The sequence below is a fragment of the Amblyomma mixtum genome, chromosome 3 (assembly GCF_055824585.1).
Source record: "Amblyomma mixtum isolate Tamu chromosome 3, ASM5582458v1, whole genome shotgun sequence".
Lineage (NCBI taxonomy): Eukaryota > Metazoa > Arthropoda > Arachnida > Ixodida > Ixodidae > Amblyomma > Amblyomma mixtum.
In genome coordinates this window covers 381,563,085-381,582,364 of record NC_143014.1, presented here as the reverse complement: position 1 = coordinate 381,582,364, position 19,280 = coordinate 381,563,085, and the positions used below count along the sequence as shown (strand labels likewise).

The following is a 19,280-nucleotide window of genomic DNA, read 5'->3' as shown; positions in this document are numbered from 1 at the left end:
AGAGATTGCAAAGGCAATCAGAGTAGAATGAGAAAATCACTAAAAAGAACACGCTCAAATCTACCAAACCTGTCGGAGTATGAGCCAAGAATATCTGCAATAATCAACGAACGGCTGGCAGGGCCAAGCTCCCCCCTTTCCCTACCCTCACCCTTCATACACACATCCTGACTAAATTTAAGAACAAAAATGTCGGGGCCTATGGTACCATTAACAAAACAGTAGACAGGTGGTACTTCTTCACTATATTAAGTTTCATGTGCTGATTGAAAATGGTGCACACTGGGGGCTGCGCCCAATATTAAGACAAGGAATGACATGTGCTGGGACTGTCAACCACCTTCACTGAAGAGATATTTCTTTGGCAAATCAGTGTTTCTAGCTGGAACACCAAAGAATCAAAGCCAACTAGAAGATGTGGTGGAACTCTCTTCAACTCAAGGGCCCCGCCGCAGTGGTTACGGTGCTCAGCCGCTGACCCGAAAGACGCGTGTTTGATCCCGGCCGCGGCGGCCAAATTTCGATGACAGCGAAATTATAGAGGCCCGTGTGCTGTGCGATGTCAGTGCACGTTAAAGAACCCCAGGTTGTCGAAATTTGCGGAGCCCTTCACTACGGCGTCCCTCATAGCCTGAGTTGCTTCGGGGTGCTAAACCCCAATAAACCAAACCAAACCAAACCTTCAAACCGAGGATCTTGAGGCCCTGGAACTTGGACAGATCGAGGCTGTCTTGAATGGTCTGAGAACTGTGAACAATCTGGAGTCCAAAGAGCATATCATGTTCCAGACACAAGCATACAACAGCTAAGCGCAGTATCTCCTTTGCTGCGACAGTACGACTTTACAGCAGCAAGGCCAAGCATCTTCCAAAGCAAGCTCAGTTGTTTTTTCGGAGTTGAAAGCACACACTGCACATGCCAGACTGAAGAGGGAAACAAGGATGGCAAGGGCACCCTGGCACACCTCTGTACAAGCTCCAGTTTAAAAATGGCATGCACTACACGCAGGTTGCATGCTGCCAAAGACACGAGACAACACACATCACCTCTTACATTATGGCAACAGTTACTTCAACGTAGTCCCCTTCCCAAGGTCACTTTTTTTTTTCTTGCATATATGGCAAAGCTTGGTTTGGTTTATGCGGTTTAACGTCCCAAAGCGACTCAGGCTATGCGAGACGCCGTAGTCGAGGGCTCCGGAAATTTCGACCACCTGGAGTTCTTTTACGTGCACTGACATCGCACAGCACACGGGCCTCTAGAATTTCTCCTCCAAAGAAATTCAACCGCCGCGGCCGGGATCGAACCCGCGTCTTTTGGGTCAGCAGCCGAGCACCATAACCACTGAGCCACCGCGGCGACATATGGCAAAGTTTATCCCTCCAACTAGCCCTAGGCCGTCTTAATAGCAGGCTTGACTCAAAAGGTTGCGGCACCGTTAATTGGATTGGAAGAGACTCGGTGCTGATAGCTGTCACTCCCTTTCTTTTCATATCCACTGCTATTGGTCGGGCGAAGGCAGATAGAGATAGAGAAAACCTGACACATCAGACTTTTGGCTTCTGTTTTTGATATCGTGGATATGTGGGGCAGATAAACGACGCACTGAAGTATCAACCTGCGAGGGCACACGCACGCTGGTGCACAAGAAGAGCAGCAGGCAAAGCGACCATGCTAGAGTCGCGGATTGTTTCAAGTACCTTCAGAGAGCGAGTCTTCTGCATGAAGCCGTGGAGAAAAAAAGGCGTCATGGACAAAGTCCGAGTTTGCACTGCATCCCAAGGGGACATCGAAGGACTCACTCTCCTGTGCCCCCAAGAACTGACGAAATATATAGTTCAGCTCGTTCAGGCATGATGTGGTCAAAGTGAGCCGTCTCGTTCCGTTGAGCACCACGTCTCCTAGCAGGCATCAAATGATACAGGTTACCTGCCGAGGGCATGAAAGCTTCACCGCGCTCCCTAAGGAGGGCTGCAAGGCGATGTATCCTTTCGCTCCTGCTCGTGTCGGGAGCCATTGTCATGCGTCCGAGCCAATATTGCGTATCAGTGAGCAGAAGGAATTTAATTCACGTTTTTCTTGGCCTTGTGCGAAGAAGCGTGCGAGTCAGCCTGACAGTGTGCGTGCATTAGAATCCTTCAATGCTCGGCGTGTACTTCGACGACACCTCGGTTTAGTCCAGCGGATCATATTAGAACAAGTTCAGAAATACCTTGAGCTAAGGTAGCCTTTAAAAATCAGCGTTATTGGACTGTTATCAGCGATCGCACAAATGATGGGAGCGCGACAACAACAATCAGCTGCGCCGAACCGAAGCTACCGAAGCTGAATTGGCCGTTGGCCGTAGAGGCGTACAGGCGTCGACTAGCAAATTTTACATGAATAAAGTTGCATGAGTTGGTTGTTTTAAGTAAAATTGATTTATATAAATTATAGTTTTTAATTATAAAAATTCAAAATATAAAAAAAATGATTTTTTTTTCTTAAGAACATGAATGACACCAAATCTTCGGAGTGCTGGAAACCATGAGTCTTGCGCCGGGGTACACAGGGTAAAGCGAGCACTACTTAAAACAGTCAAGTACAGTGAGCAGGTGCAGGTTGAGAGCATTTCGGGTGGGTGCTTTGGAGAGGTGGCAGAGCGGGCCAAAGCAAAACTGTGGGATAACATGGAAGGTGAGAACCTCGTGGTTCTCCACGCAGGGATCAACGACGTATTACAGGAGAAAGGGAAGTACCTGGGACGACAGATACAGGCAGGGGTAGAGAAACTCAGGGCGACCTCCGAGGCAGTGCACATTGTTCTGTGCACTGTCCCGGAGATCAGGGGACGGGGCCCGTACATTGCAGACCAGGTTATGAGGGCCAACGTAGCAATCAGAGAGCTGGGAAAGGCCCTCAGGTGCGACGTGATGGATGTAAACCGGGTGATTTATGGAGACAGGAACTTTCTCCCATTCTGCCCGGATGGCATCCATTACGCCGAACCAGCGGGATGGCAGGTTGGGAAGAGGATAGGCCGTAGGGCACTTGCTTTTTTACAGGCACGCAGGAAACCCCTGCAGACCAAGGAGTAGGTAGCAAATGTGAAAGGAGGGGGGGCAGGACAAGGGCACGGCGAACGAAAAGAAAGCAACCTCTCAGTGTTGGGTTCATTAATATGCAAGGGGGAAGAAGTCGAATTAAATGGGATGAAATCGAAGAACAACTAAAATCTGAAAACATTGGGGTATATGGGGTTGCGGAAACTCACCTGAGAGATATGGAAGAACCGCCACACATTGCAGGTTACACTTGGATAGGGTGTAACAGAAAAGAGAAAGACTATAAAGGTGGAGGCCTAGGGGCATTAGTAAATGGGCAAGGTTGGGAAAGAGTAAGAGTAAACTGCAGAGAGCATCTATGGCTCCAGGGCATAGTGGGGAGTCTAAGAACAATAATAGGATTTGTATACCTTAAAACAGGGAGTGAGTCGAGTGAGGAGAACAAAGGGCATTTCGAATGTATGTCTAAAGACATCAGGGACTTAGGCTTGCATCAGGAAATAATTATCTTGGGAGATATGAACGCTCACTTGGAATACTTTGACGGAGCTACAGATACAACGGGGAAGATGTTGGGAGAATTCTGCGATGCCCATGATCTAGTAATGGTTAATACGGAAATAAAATGCGACGGGAAAGTAACATGGGTAAGAAAGAATTCACACTCAACTATTGACTATTGCCTAATGTCACACAAACTGTATGACAGGTTAGGGGACATGAAAATTGATGAAGAAGGTAAGAAAAGCCTGGGAAGCGACCACAGAAGAATAAAAATTACATTTGGTAGCGCAATACCAGCGGTAGGAACTCAAGGGAGGGAAAGCAAACATAACCTCACTGATGCACAACTGCAGGAAGTGTCTGGACACATTGAAGACATAGTGTCCAGGCAGCCGGATAGGGAGTGGACATATGATGCCCTCGTGGGGGTTTTTCAAGGGGAGTTAGAGAAGGCCCAAAGAAAAAAGGGACGAAGAAAGGGAAGACACACGCCAAAAAGCTGGTGGGACGGGGAGTTGAAGGCAGCCATAGCGAGACGACAGGAGGCATCCAGGGAACACAGAGTTGCAAAGAAAAGGGGGGCCCCACCAGACGAAGTGGATGCAAAATGGAATGAATACCTAGAGAGCAAAAGGGAGGCAGCGACATTGGTCCAAGCCAAAATAGGAAAGGCAGGAGTCCAGTGGATGATGGAGGTAAATAGGAAAGATAGGAATGCTGCAAAGAGGTTTTGGGAGCACATAAGGCTACAAGGGAAGAGAACAGAGGGCATCCAACACACTCTGACCACACAGGATGGAAAAAGGGTAGAGGGAGAGGAAGCACAGGAATTTATCAGACAAACAATTGAAGCAGCATTTGCAGAGCCTGTGGCGGATGGTCTAGGGGAGAGCAGGGACAGCAATGGGGCAGAGGAGGAAGAGCCTAGGGAGAGAACAGCAGGGGACTGGGACAGAATAGAAGGCAAGGTTCCCATCGGAACAGCGACAGGACCAGACGGCATACCTATGAGATTAATTACCATACTAGGCAAAAAACGCAAACTGAAATTACGACAGATCATTGAAAAAGTGGTACAGGGAGGAGACGTTCCAAAAGACTGGAAAGTGAGCAGGATGAGACTAATATACAAAGGCAAGGGAAACAGGGACAACATTAAATCATATCGACCAATTACGGTCACATCAGTTATTTACAGGCTAGCAATGCAGATGGTGAAAATGAGAATGGAAGAATGGGCAGAGCGTGGGGAGATCTTGGGAGAGTTGCAGAACGGTTTCCGAAGGGACAGACGGTTGGAGGACAATCTATTTCTCATAACGCAGTGTATAGAGATAGCTGAGGCAAGTCGGAGGCCTCTATGGATGGCATTTTTAGACATTAAGGGGGCATATGACAATGTTAATCAGGAAAAACTTTGGGACCAATTGAAGGGATATGGCGCTGATAGAAATCTGGTTGAATATCTACAACGTATATATTCAGACAATGAGGTCATGGTAACCTGGGAGGGAGAAACTACAAAACCAGCTAAAATTAAGAGAGGGTTAAGGCAGGGCTGCCCACTGTCACCTCTACTTTTCATGGTATATGTGAGCCAAATGGAAAAGAGGTTGGAAGAGTGTAGGGTAGGAGTTGACGTGAGTTATATGCAGGATGGTCAGAGGGTAAACCAAGTGTTGGCTGGACTAATGTATGCGGATGACATTGTTCTACTAGCAGTCAAGCGAGATAAGCTGCAGGAACTAGTTAAAATCTGTGGTGAGGAGGGCAACAAGCTAGGACTCCAGTTCAGTAGAGAGAAGTCAGGGATAATGGTCTATAATGATGAGAAGGGGGACCCACTAGAAATACAAGACACTATGATAGACCATGTGAGTACGTATAATTATCTAGGTGTATGGCTAAGTGAAGGAAAAAAATATCTGGAAGAGCATGAGAGGATTCTGAAGGACAAAGGAAAAAGGAATTCAGACATTATGAAGCATAGAGCACTATGGAACTATAATAGGTATGAGGTGGTTAGAGGGGTATGGAAGGGAATCATGGTACCGGGCCTCACATTTGGAAATGCAGTCCTGTGCATGAAATCAGAAGTACAGTCAGGGCTAGAGGTCAGACAAAGAAGTATAGGAAGGCTAGCCTTGGGAGCCCATGGGAACACCCCGAATGAGGGGGTCCAGGGAGATATGGGTTGGGCGTCGTTCGAGGTTCGGGAGGCCATCAGCAAACTGAAATATGATCAGAGACTAACTCAAATGGAGGAAACAAGGTGGGCAAAAAAGGTGTACAAGTATCTGTACATGAAAAGTATTAACACAAAATGGACTAATAGAACCCGAAAGCTAAGAACGAAGTATTTACGGGTGAGGGATGGGACGCAACAAAAGACTAACGTGAAAGTGGAGGTAAAGGAGTCGGAAAGAAAGATGTGGAAAGAAAGAATGCAGGAAAAATCGGCGCTAGGCATATATAGGACACGAAAACAGGACATCAAAAAAGAGCGATTATTCGATAATTCGCGGGGCAGTTCACTGCTTTTTGAGGCTAGGACAGGGACTCTGAGAACAAAAACGTATAGGTCCAAATTTGAAGAAGTGGATATTTTGTGCTCTGCATGTAAAACGGAAACGGAGACCATAGAACACTTGGTTCTGAGGTGCGCAGAACTCCGCCCAGCCCTCCCAGAGGGGACAGCAACGACCATAGAGATAGCGCTGGGATTTACTGGGGAGGACGGGCGAGTGGATGGGAAAAGCGTGACATTGACGAAGGGGAGGTTGGAGGATTGGTGGCGGAAATCAAGGGAGGCGTGAATTTCTAGGGTAAAAGGATAGACAGATTAGATATTGTAAGAGCGAAAGGGAAAAGAAAATTAAATTAACAATGGGGGAAGTATAGGCTAGGTGGCGAAAGCTACCGCCCGGTACAAAGGGTAAAGCCATTATCATCCATCCATCCATCCGGCGCTGATTGGCTGACTGCACTTCGACGCATTCGGTCAGCAATTAACCGTTGATGCGCGTAGTTCAAACCTTTTAAAGCTGAGAGTTGGAAACTGTCAAAGCTTTCGAGCGACAGCTGTATTAAGTGGATTTGTGGCGCAGCTTAACGTCGTGTCTGGACATGAATCCTGCGTAAGTTACCCGCTGTTTTTTCGTTTCTGTTCGGAGCGAACGTTTCATGCGGTTTGACTGTTAACCATAACTTTTTCAAACTGAGACATATTTCAAAGTAAGGAGTGACCCCGTCAGGATATGGTGCGTCTTCATTGCAATAGACGCATACTAATATTATAGGGTTATTGTTTCGAATGGCCGCGCTATTGTCATGGAACCGGCATCGTTGCCGCGTCAGGAACGCGGCCATACGTCACTGCGTGTTTACCTTGGTTCGCTTGCTTTGAGCTCTTTGCCGGCTAAGGTTCATGTGGCATGACTTTGAAGTTGGTTACCGAACTCGACGCACGAATTTGGGTAACATGAAGTGCTTAATCCGTTGTCCTCCACCTCATGGCGTGTGTCACCAAGCAGTGTTTCCTGTGTATTTTGCACTTAGGAGGGGTACAAAGCGGAGAAAGAGGGAACCATCCCGGCCGGCTTCTGCAGAAGCGCGTGACCCGGTGGAGGTTTATTGCCGCATACGCCCCCTGCTCAACCCAAACGATGCCGCCCCTGTTGTGGGAGTCAAAGATAACAACAGGGTTGTTCAGTTACAACGGCAAGAGACAAATGGCCAGGCAAGAAATCCTCCAAAGCAGGTAAGCGGAACGAATGGAAAATTGGTTGTATTGTTGCAGCACTAGAAAAACTAAATGATCCTAGTCATATTGGCTCTGACAGCAAGTGTTGCTCTCTTCTACCTGCTTGTAAAATTCACTGATTCTCTACTCTTCTGTGTACTATGTAGATACTCGATAATTAATCTGGATTTGAATTAGTGGCAGGCTGTAAATATGTGCGAAGTATAGTTTAACAGCTTGAGGTTGTGAAGTTGAAAGTACCGCCGCGGCGGCTCAGTGGTTATGGTGCTCGGCTGCTGACCCGAAGGACGCGGGTTCGATTCCGGCCGCGGCGGTTGAATTTCTTTGGAGGAGAAATTATAGAGGCCCATGTACTGTGCGATATCAGTGCACGTTAAAGAACCCCAGGTGGTCGAAATTTCCGGAGCCCTCCACTACGGCATCTCTCATAGCCTTACCGCCGTATTCCAGAACGCAACTTAAGCTCCGACTTAAGTTCCGACTTAAGTTCCGACTTAAGTGGCAGAAAAGTATAAGTATAAGTATAAGTATAAGAAAGTTTCGAAAACGGCACTTAAGTCCCACTTATGAAAGTAGCACTTTTAGATGTAAGTAGGCACCATGGGAACGAGGCTATGCAAACATTTACGCGAAACTAATAAATTTACGAACAAATAAAGAACAGAAGCGCCAAAAGAACACTGCTAATACATAGTACAAATGTCAAGAAACATTTTAACAACAACAAAAAGTTTTGTTGGCTAACTTTGGAGAACTATTATTATTTGTCTGGCCACAAACGCAGACGTCACTATAGTAACGCGCGTAGCATTGCTGCTCCTGTCGACGTCGGAGTCTTCCCGCTCGCGCGCTTGCCTCGATAGCATCATCGCCAGCATCGCCAGCTCTTTTTTCATTGTATTTTTTGCTCTCGCACATTTCAATTGTAAATTCACTGTTTGTACTGTATATATTTTTCGTTCGATATTTTTTGTTAGTGTATAGAATTTGTAGCGTGTTCTGTTTTGTGTAGTGTGCTTTATTCTTTTCTGGTGTGTTGCGACGCGCGCGCGATGGAGAGATCGGAGAAGCTGAAGATCAACTTCTCCGCAATGGAGCGAGCTCTTCTCATTGAGCTCGTGGAGAAGAACACTGTTCTAGAGAACAAAAAAACCGACGCCGTGTCCGTCGCGAGGAAGAAGAGGGAGTGGGAGCTAATAGAGCGGCAATACAACTCCCAGCACAACGTCCGCCCGCGAACGTGGCTCCAGCTCAAGAAGTGCTGGGAGAATTTGAAGGCCAAGTGGAAGAAAGGGAGTGCGGACAACACGCGGGAAATTTTTAAGACAGGTGAGTACTGTTTTTTTTTCATCCTTTATTTTTTATTTTTTTTTGCTGAATAATTGACAGTTTCTGTCCCAGATTACAAAAGTACTGCTCCTATTGCTTGCTGCATGCATATCAGTCTCCTTATGCATTTCCAGAGTCGTCACGAATCTAAAGTCTTGTATTAATAACGTTGTGCAACGGCATGGAAGCTTACAACCACTGTGGCGAGCTGTTCCGCGTCTAGGTAATGCTTACAGTTAGGATCACGGTATCATAGCATAAAACTCTAAACAGGTGCATTGAGAAATATCGTGCAGCTCATTCAGTTACAGGTGCTGCCAGTTATGTTGCTGTGCGTTTTCGCCGCCACAGTTTCCATCTAACTTTCGCGCACCCGCAGTTTGGAATGAGTGGCTGTGTTTCACCCGGCGAGTTTACGAAACATACGCAATTATCGTGCGTCTTTCACAAAAAAATTATGTGTGGGGGTATAAACATGGGCGTTTTCGTCGCTTCGCAGCGCGTGAATTCCGAAAACTACTTTGGTGCTCATATCGAATGTATACCTAGCGCTTACGAATATTCACCGAGTGATTTTCCCAATGGTCTTAACAGCGCTTTCTGTGATTACACAGGCGGCGGATCAGCTGCCCCGAGCCAGCTCACCGACGAGCTGCAGAGGGTCGGCGCTGTCGCCTCCCACATGGGGGTTCGCTTGGCGAACCCCTTTGACAGCGACCGCGACCGCCACCAAGAGACTGCAGGCTCAGAGCCCCGACCGTCGGTGGCCGCCCTGCTTTCGCAGACGCAAGAGTCTGCAATTCCAGGAGCCAGTGGTATGACTTTTGTGTTTATATTGTACTGCAAGCTCCGAAAATATATTTGAAATTATGTTTCCTAGAATACATATTCTGTGTATGTACTGTTTTTGTGTTTTTATGCTTAGATAATTAGATGAAACTCTCCAGGAAAATCAATTGCAGCCTCCCTGCCTTGCACTCGTGCGTTACCAGTTTTTCTGTTGTGAGCTGCTTCCGTAACTTCACATTTTATTTTTCTCTGTGCATAAGAGCTCTCCTGTTATTACAGTGTGCACATCATCTGTAGCCATGTCCAATTTTTATGCGGCATCTGTGTTGTCTTGGCCTGTCATTAAAATATTGGTCTGTGCGACCAAAGCTGTCAAAGCTACTGCTAAGAGGTGCAAATTGACTGGATGAACACATTTGCCAAGTTGGTCGTCCAAACAGCATGACTGGCAGTGCATGTGACAAATGTATTCCGGAAATGTTTCCCTTCAAAGCAGGCAATGTCCATGTTTTATGCTCCCTGCTATGTCACATAACCTCTGAAGTATTGATTGAGTTACTGCATGACTCAAAATGGCAAAATGTCACCTAAAGGACTTTGAAAGCAACGAATGCTAGTGTGAACAAAAAGTGCAAAATGCATTTCAAGTACCCACTTTATTGTAAACCATTCAAAGGCTAAGATGGCCTACAGTACTAGCAAAGATTGAACAATGTTTCTTGATCCAAATTGACATTTCATTGCATTTGCCCTTGTTGCAAGGTCTAATAGCAAGCACTTCCTCCGCATAAGGTGATGCAGACGACCAGCTGTGGTCCTGGCACTACCCGAGCCCGCAGCACGATGCAGAAATGGAGGAGCAGTCCATTAATTCAGAAGCTGTTCCTGCCACTCCGCCTGCACCAAGCAACTCTTCCGAGCCAGCCACACCGGCAGTCGCAGCAGCTTCGGTGCTTCCTGCTGCCTCTGCAGCAAGGGCAGCAGGTACCAGCCGCACTGCCGCAAGCACACAGAAGCAGTCGCTAGCTCACCAGGAGCTAGCGGCTCGCCTCAGTGCTGTGTCCTCAGATAGCACAGAAAGGACAAAGGAGCACCGGCTCCGTATGAGGCTCTTGAGAGCTGACCACCAGGACAAGCTGGCCAAAAGAGCTGAAACACATCAATTGGAGGTCGAAAACTTAAAGTTAAAAAATGAAATTAAGAAGGCCAAAAAGATTCTTTTAGAGTTGAAAATTAAAGCACTAAAGGGTGAACTTTGAGGAGGATGTGGTAGGGGTGTGGTTGGAGGTGGAGCAAGGGGGAGGTTACTGCACCTGTCATTAACTGTCGCCAGGATGCCTGAGGGAAGGGATGAAAGCGTTGCTTGGTTTATGGGGTTTAGCGTCCCAAAGCGACTCAGGCTATGAGAGACGCCGTAGTGAAGGTCTCCGGAAATTTCGACCACCTGGGGTTCTTTAACGTGCACTGACATCGCACAGCACACGGACCTCTAGGATGAAAGGGGGGGGGGGGATGCAAAAAAGGAGCCGGATAAAGTCAACATAATGCTAGACTCTCCAATGTTCTTTGACGTGCACTGACATCGCATAGAACACAGGAGTCTTTGCACTTTGCCTCTATCAAAATGCAGCTGCCAGAGCCGAGAGCCAAATACCATACCCTGAGCCTTCGCAATAGGTGAAAAATTCTTAACCTCTTAAGGCTGGCTTGAATTTCTATCTTGCTCAGCTTCTGTTATGTGCTTTTTGTTACGAAATGTTTCTGATGTTTTGGGCAGTCAAGCTGCCGTGGTGCTTCAGTTATGGCACTCGGCTGCCGACCCGAAAGGTGCAGGTTCGATCCCGGCCGTGTTTTCTGTCCTTCTGTCCTTATTGTTTTTGTCCTTTGCCACGATTGTCCCAGGCAGTGCAGTAACTGTACTGATGAATGTGCTTGGCAAGAATGTTCGATGCTTCATTGCACTTGGTAGCGTACCATTGATGCGCTTTCAGTTGTACAGCAAATCTCCATTTCACCTATGAATACAGTGCCGCAGTCTCTGCTCGGAATGTTATAAGTTATTCCTGAAAACTTTTTCACCTTGTTCCAAGTTTTTATGAAATCACATGTGCCAAGTTCACGTTGTATTTGGAAAATGCATGCGATAGTGCTTCGGTGACACTGCAAACAATGAAATAGCAGTGTGAATTTTACAGTTGCACTGCTCTGCATTGGGCAAAGAATTTAATTTTTTATCTTTTTCACCACATGAACAGTTCAACCATTTTTAGACGGTTCTCAACATGTGATGCTCAGTCTGTCTTGGAGCTTTGTTTTATCAGAGCAAATGTGGTGTGGCTTGGGTCACCAAAGACAAAAGCACCAGTTTCTTGGGCGTGCACAGTGGGTGCGATCTTTCCATACATAGGAAGAAACTGCACTGCTGAATGACTTACGTTGTCATTCAGGAAGGGAAGGCTGTTTTTGCGCTCAATCTTGACTGTAAACTGCATGCAGGGTTCCACCATGTGTGGGACATCTAAGAATCCTGCTACATCCTTTCTCTTATCGATGCAGAAGCAGTCTTCCACCTAACTAAGGGAGGCTTTCGGCGCTGGTATAAAGTTGTCCAGTACAGTCTGTTCAACTGCTTCCACGATGATGTTCACAGTTGTCACCCAATATGGAAGCAGCCATTGCTGTGCCATGCTTCTGCATGTGTACTTTGGTCTTGGTAGAGAAATATGTGTTCTCAAGACACCACGGGAGTAATTCGCACAGTTCTGGGACATTGAAAGGTGTTCAGCTAGCATGCTTTCTGTCCCAAAAAGGACGAACTGGCAAAAAGTGGTGATTTGGCTAGTTTGTTTATTATGAATACGGAGAGCAGTGCGAAAAATAGTCAGTGCATATGTTGTCACTCTTTTCTGTAATGCGTGTGCTTTGCGCTGTTTTCCCTCTTGCAAAATAGGGCTTCTTTGCAGGCTCGTACCACCAGATCCATGGGGTGGCTTGTGCATAGTGACGTCACATTAAGCGACACCATGGCATCTTTGTCGATGAGGTCTGCTTAATTGCTGTTGTTGGTTGTCTTGCTTCCAGTTAGTGGGCTCAGCATTTTGTGTTATACCCGGAGAGATGTTAGAGTGGAGACTGTGAAGTCAACGATGGGGTGTAATGGAACACCAGGCTTGTGTTTCTGTGGGAGACTGTCGATATTGGGAGCCGAGCCATTCGTGCATAGCAGCCGATAGTACAGCTGCTTCTTCTCAGCTGGGACCAAATGAAATAACCTTGGGAGTAGTTTTCGAAACTTGCTCTGGAGGCTGCTGGTAGGATCCTTGAGATGATCGTGCATATTCCCATCGCTCAGGAGCTCTGGCATCTTATCATATTCGCTCCAGTTCACCACATCAGTGTCAACAAGAAGCATGACAATGATATTGTTGCTGTGCGCAATTGTATGAGTTGTTTTTCCATGGCCGTGAATCATGTTCCTCAATTTCGTGAGCACACAAGCAGCTTGTGTGTGGGCCTCATTACAAACTTGTGACAGCAGTTTGCCAATGGCCCTTACTGCAGTGCAAGCCACTTTCTTGGGATCGGCAATGAATCAGTGTTGGAGTTCATTCCAAGGCCTAAACAGCAAGTTCTATTTTGGTTGGCTGTTAGAAAAACAGATTCAGAATGATGTCCTTTTCACACTTTAGTACCTTTGGCCACAACGAATGCAATTTTCTGTTATGCGAAGCTTTGAACAGGCATTTTCTCATATCCGTGACGTATGAAGCTTTATGTCCGAAAAGTTACTTGAAATGACGGGCTTGAGCTAGCGGCTTGCAAAAATCGCTTCTGTGTCTAACACTCTAATTTTTTGGCACCACTTATGGATATGCACAGCGAGTAGGTTTTTCTAAGCTTGCCTGACAATCCGGTGGCCCCATGGTGTTGGCACAGGTGTTTTTAAATGCCGAAATCTGGGCTTCAAATGCCCATTCTTGCAGATTCACTTTGAAATTTGAAGGAAGCTATGCACAGTGAGTAATATAATTTGCCATATATTCGTCATGACTTATGTGTGCTTTGCCCAACAATTTACATATTCAAGAGCTCGACAAAACTTTGTGGCCAGGTATCGCAATCGAAGTGAAGGAATGCAGTCACTGATCAAAATCCTTTGTAGCTGTGCAGTTGGGTGTAGGTGGATGCTAATCAGTGATTCCTGTCTTATTTGAAATCTATATGTCCGTAGAGGATTGCTGTAAGTAAATTGAATGAAATTAGTATGTATTAGTGCCATAAAGAATGATGGTACATACGTAGTAATATGCCGACGAAACTGTCAAAATCTGAAGGTTTTAACCGGATGCTCGGTGGACCATTTACAAATGTACAACACTTCAAAAAATAAAAAAATGGTATTTTTGTATGTCAAGAAAAAGTGTGTCTACAACGTTGAATGACAAGCGCTCTGTGTGCGTGCAAGCCTATAATAATAATATTATTAATATTTTTATTTATTCATTCCAATACAAATGCGGGCCTGCCAAAGCCTTAGAAGGCTTGAGTGGCAGCGCCCGGCAGCAGACGGCACACAACTCATGCACCGAACAAACAAAGTGCCAAAAAACAAAGAAAAAGTGGGGGATAAGAAAAGTAAAATAAATCCAAAGAGCGGAGTAAAAAATGCAACAAACGGAAAAATAAAGAACACGTAAAATCATAGAATCATAACAGAATGCTGGAGCTAACAACGAAGTTTCTGAAGAAAAGCTTTCACTAGTTTTTTGGAGTTAGCAGAAAACATTTCTTTAGGTAACCGGCACAGTTTGCAGACAGAGCTCAAGTCATTGACATATAAGTTAAACAAAATAGGTGCAAGTATAGATCCTTGAGGAACGCAATCGTCAGCAGGCCACTTCTAAATTTACCTAATGCAACGAGCTGTGAACAATTGGAAAGATAGTGAACAAGAAGTGACAGAAAAGGACCCCTAAACCCATAATTGTGGAGTTTGTCAGACAACACAACATGTTTAACCGTGTCGAACGCCTTGGACACATCCAAAAATAAAGCACAGGCAAATTCATTTTCTTCAATGCAGCTGTTTAGTAGATCACATAGTTCATCAAGTGCGTTCAGCGTACCACGACCCTTAATAAACCCGAACTGATTGCCAGCAAACACGTCATGAGCTTCGAGAAAACTTACCATCACCGTCGAAATGTGTTTTTCTAAAACAAGCGCAATGCATGGTAGGATCAAAATACCACGATAATTTTCAACTTTATTTTTTACTCCATTCTTATAGATAGGGATAACCACCGCCCTCTTCAAGCCCTCAGGTACTATTTAGGTGGCGATTATACCATTGATAATCGTAGGCTTTTGCCTTGGCAGCAGTACGTGTAGCCCAAAAAAGTTCTCTGTTGCTTTTTGAAAGGTTCTCGGCGAAGAACAACTTGGAGTGTTCATTGCTTTGATCCAAGGATCGGAGTTTTGACCGAGCAAGCAACCACTTATCTCGAATGCTGACGGCTGAAAATCTTACTAGAATTGGAGCAGGACCGTTCCTACGAGGGGCAAGCCTATGTACAGCCACCACCTGATCCTGTGAGAAGGAATCAATTGCAAGCTCAACACTCAAATCCTTCAGGACTTCCATCAGGTTCTCATCCGGGTTTGTGGGAAGGCGATGTATCTCTAGGTTGGACAACCTGCTGTATTGTTCAGATTCATTTAAATCGAACTGTAGTTTCATGATAGTTGAGGATTGAGAGGTGACGCATGTTTCTACGGACTGCACCTGAGTGGTCAGCTCAGCAATGGTCTCATCATGAGCCAGAGAACGAGCCAGAAGCGAGTCATAGTTTTTAGAAAGACTATCAAGGGATGACTGCACTTCACTTACCACAGATATCAGAAATTCGACTTCAGGTTTTAATGAAAGAAGTTCATCCAATTTTAGGTCTAACATGGAAATAGAGTCTACACGTTCTATAAAGAAGAGAAAAGGCTTTGAAGGGGAAACTTGAGACGCCACACTTTATATATGACTGAACAGCAAACAAAACAGCGCACTACACATACACCAAAATAACGCTACAGAAAACACCGCCGTCCTACCACACTAATGGTCCTCACACATAAACCACAAAGTCACACTCATGCAGGCTTGCTACCAAAAGCGGGTGGTTTGCACGCTATCTCAGACGTGCAGTACGGACAAACACCCGGGTGATACCTTGTTTCAAGAGACACCACTGTTCCTTGAGAGTAGTGTTGAGGAGGATCAGCTGAAGGCAGTCGGTGCGGCCACGTCGCCTTAGCTGGCTGTCAGCGTTGAAGCATCCTCGTATCGGTGACAAGGTCTGGGAGGTTAACACCAGCTGCCAGCTGAGTCGTCGTACTGGAGGCGTTGACACAGGGCTGGTGTTCCTTAGACGCAGTCAGTGTTGTGATCCACGGGACTGGGGCATCAGCCGGTGGGGACCGCTCCTGGTCAGTACGACTCACGATCGAACACCTCTTGCTGCAGCTTAAGGCTATGCGCCAACGTCCACACCTGCACTGCACTCTCTTTTCTTCACTCTTCTCTTTCTCTCAAGCGCCACGTGCCAATTAACGTGCCTTTCCTTATGTCCAGCGTTTTACTCATCCCTCTTTTCTTTTTTGCTTGTGACAATGTAACAGTGCGTACAAAAAGGAGAAAAATATGATACAGCATGATACAGAAAACAATACAGTACACTCACAGTACAACACTACTAAAATTATCAAAGCAAGAATACACAGGTACACGAGAAATATTGCCGCCGCGGTGGCTCAGTGGTTATGGCGCTCGGCTGCTGACCCCAAGACACGGGTTCGATCCCGGCCACGGCGGTCGAATTTCGATGAAGGCGAAATTCCAGAGGCCCGTGTACATCCTTCACACATCACCTCTGCAAGCTCCATGTCCAGCATAGTTATGCCCCTCAATGAAAATACTGGGCAATGATCCTGTCTCTGGTTCTAAAACCACTTGCCGAATATACTAATGCCACTGCGGGTGGCTGCTGGGCTCCTCCAGAGACAGGAACAGGCGGAGTATAATCACGAGGGGCATCGTGCTGTGGAGAGGGTGGGATGGGGTCCTTGAGCAGCCGGCCCAAGTTGTGCAGCGCCGCACACGCTGTGATAACAATAGGCACCGTGGCCGTCTTTATCTGCAGGGTCATGTCGAGGCATGGAAACCTTCGCTTCCATACTCCGAAGGCTCGCTCGATGGTGCAGCGTGTTCTTGCCTGTGACTTGTTGTACCTGTAGAAAATAAAAGTTTTTGTTTATTGTAGTGCTGCCTTGTCCTTTGTTAAAGCTACAGCTTGAGCTTACTTGTACTGTGGACTCCCTGGTGGCGCGTCATCCTTCAAAGGAGTCATGAGGTATGGCCTGCATGCATACCCCATGTCACCAAGCAGGACACCGGGGATGTCACCCTGTTCGTACTGCACCCTGGCCCGGCTGTTGTCAAAAATGCGGCTGTCATGAGCCGAACCGGGCCAGCTGGCAACCAGGTCCAGAAACTCGAGCTTGGGACCTGTGATTGCCTGCAAAATAAAAAAATGTGGTGCTGAAAGTGTTGAGTAAACCACTTGAAAATAACATCAACACTGCCTGTTTGAAGTAATTTTTATTTCTGGACTGCATAAAAATGTTTCAGCAACAATGCACATTTGTCACATACTGTTACATTATATTTGTGTCTGTCATATTGCTGAAGGCATGTGGTACATATTGAAAACAACTCGCTTATGTTATAGGTTACCTCTGTATTGAAAACAATGAACACAAATGTCTGTGATATTGCTGAAGGCATGTGGTACATATTCAAAACAACTCGCTACTGTTATAGGTTACCTCTGTATTGAAAACAATGAACACAGATGTCTGTGATATTGCTGAAGGCATGTGGTACATATTCAAAACAACTCGCTACTGTTATAGGTTACCTCTGTATTGAAAACAATGAACACAAATGCTTATTTGTGATGGAATAGGACCAGGTAATTGTTTTCAAAGCTTACTATGCTGAAAAACAAGAATTATGTTCGCATGTTCTAGGGCCTGTGCTTTACTGTAAATCGGAAAAACAACGCAGATTTGAACATTTCTCATGCAATTGTTCATTAGTAGCAACATACATTCTTTTTTATGCTGTTAGTGTTGTGGTTATCAGCAGGAGCAACCTAACTATGAGGAAATGACGAATTTACCATATCAGCACGAACATAACGCGTGGGAGCGAGAAAATTAAAACAAAATTATGGTTGTAACGTAGCCTCGATCGAACTGCTCAGGTCAAGCGTATAGCCGAGGGTACGAGCGCCGCGTACATACTTTGCGCCAATGAAAAGTTGGCTTCTCCTGGGTTCTCGCAAGCATGGTGGCGAAGGGTGGTTGATATGCCGTGATGAGTTCGGGTAAAAAATTGCACTATTTTAATACCTTGGAATCGAAAATAGCGCGAAGGGCATTCCGAAGCATTAAATGGTGCCTCCAGCGGAATACTGAAGATTCTTTGTTTTCATTTCGCCGAGTATGAAATTTTTCGTCGCACTTACCTTCACATTGATGGAGAAGTATCCTTTCCTGTTGCGGAAGACTTCTGCATCATTTCCTCCCGGGCTCTTTATCGGGATGTGGGTGCAGTCGATGCAGCCGGTCACGCCAGGGAACTTCGCCACCCCATAGAAGTCTTCCATAACTGCCGGGGCTTCGGCGGCGCTCGGGAACTTCACCAGCTCCGCGAACAATGTCTGTGATATCATGCACGATATGCGCGCGATGATGCGAGACACTGTCGGTTGCGACACGTTCACAAGATCGCCGGTGACGATCTGGAAGGTCCCCGCGCCGTAGAATCGCAAGGCGACGAGGAGCTGAAGCAGCGGCGGCACCGGGAGGCCGCGTTCGTCGGTGTTGGCGCGCAACGGAAGCCTCCCAAGCAGCTCCAGTACCGCTTGTTTTGAAAAGCGATACCTGCTCAAGAACTCGGCGTCGTTGTAAATCTCCATAGGGTTTTGCCGATCCCTGAGCACTGACCGCGGCGCGCGCGCGTACCTGTACGCTCTGTCCTCGGCGATTTCGTCCGCGCGAGCACAGAAGCTGACGAAGTCGGAAAAACTGCGATAGGACTCGGCCATTTTGAAATACTGAAAAGAGCCACTTAAGTTAGCCGGGAACCTAACTTAAGTTCTGGGGTCGATAAGTGCGTCTTTCACTATGACTTAAGTGCAAGTGCAGTTCATGAAACGCGTTAAGGGCCGGAGAGCCACTTAAGTCGTAACTTAAGTTTAAGTTTCGTTCTTGAATACGGCGGTTAGTCACTTTGGGACGTTAAACCCCATAAACCAAACCAAACCGAAGTTGAAAGTTGGTTCCTGAAAATTCTGTTTCATCTACCCAGCACCTCCATCAGTTTTTTGGGTACCCAGTGCCAAATAAAGTTCTGAAAATTAGAAAACAGGCGCATTGATCAGCTTGCATTCGCTCGAACTTTCAAAACTGATGTAGTGCCCCGCAATGCCACCAGTGTTCAAGGTGGCATTTTATTGTCTGCACGGCTTCCCATCTGGGCGGTACATTACTCACTTCATGAATCTGAGTGTTACTGGCAGTTGGACTGTCATGGTGGGTGGCTAGAGATGTTAATACCCAATGCCAGACGTTGTTGATGTTTCCTCTGCTACACTGCACAGTTGGTCATTGTAGCAGGACACTCGGTGCCCTGTGTGCATTGTGCCATTACATGCCTGAGCGATCATATGAGTTATAAAAAATTTCCTCTTTGCCAATTGTCAACTCCAGTGTCTCGCACAGTGTCAGTGATG

The 19,280-nt window shown here is 46.3% G+C and overlaps 1 protein-coding gene and 1 pseudogene across 2 annotated transcripts in view; both read left to right on the top strand.

Moving 5' to 3' along the window:
- Positions 1–1,722: 1,722 nt before the first annotated feature.
- Positions 1,723–19,280, top strand: part of LOC149357020 (kinesin-like protein KIF23) — a 60,862-nt pseudogene continuing 43,304 nt past the window's right edge. The window contains exons 1-3 of the transcript XR_016291769.1: positions 1,723–1,730; positions 5,655–5,675; positions 7,125–7,308. The product of XR_016291769.1 is annotated as a kinesin-like protein KIF23 (transcript). The remainder of the gene's footprint in view (positions 1,731–5,654; positions 5,676–7,124; positions 7,309–19,280) is intronic.
- LOC149357022 (uncharacterized) lies at positions 7,756–10,688 on the top strand. The gene is made up of 3 exons (XM_089575383.1): positions 7,756–8,640; positions 9,255–9,455; positions 10,222–10,688. The coding sequence occupies exons 1-3, from the start codon at positions 8,364–8,366 to the stop codon at positions 10,686–10,688; spliced, it is 945 nt and encodes a 314-aa protein (XP_089431509.1). The 5' UTR covers positions 7,756–8,363.

Excerpts from the sequence above, each read along its gene's own strand:
- LOC149357022 (XM_089575383.1), top strand. The coding sequence starts at position 8,364 with ATGGAGAGATCGGAGAAGCTGAAGATCAACTTCTCCGCAATGGAGCGA. Across the intron at positions 8,641-9,254 it reads GCGGGAAATTTTTAAGACAG|GCGGCGGATCAGCTGCCCCG; the intron begins GTGAGTACTGTT and ends GTGATTACACAG. Across the intron at positions 9,456-10,221 it reads TGCAATTCCAGGAGCCAGTG|GTGATGCAGACGACCAGCTG; the intron begins GTATGACTTTTG and ends CCTCCGCATAAG.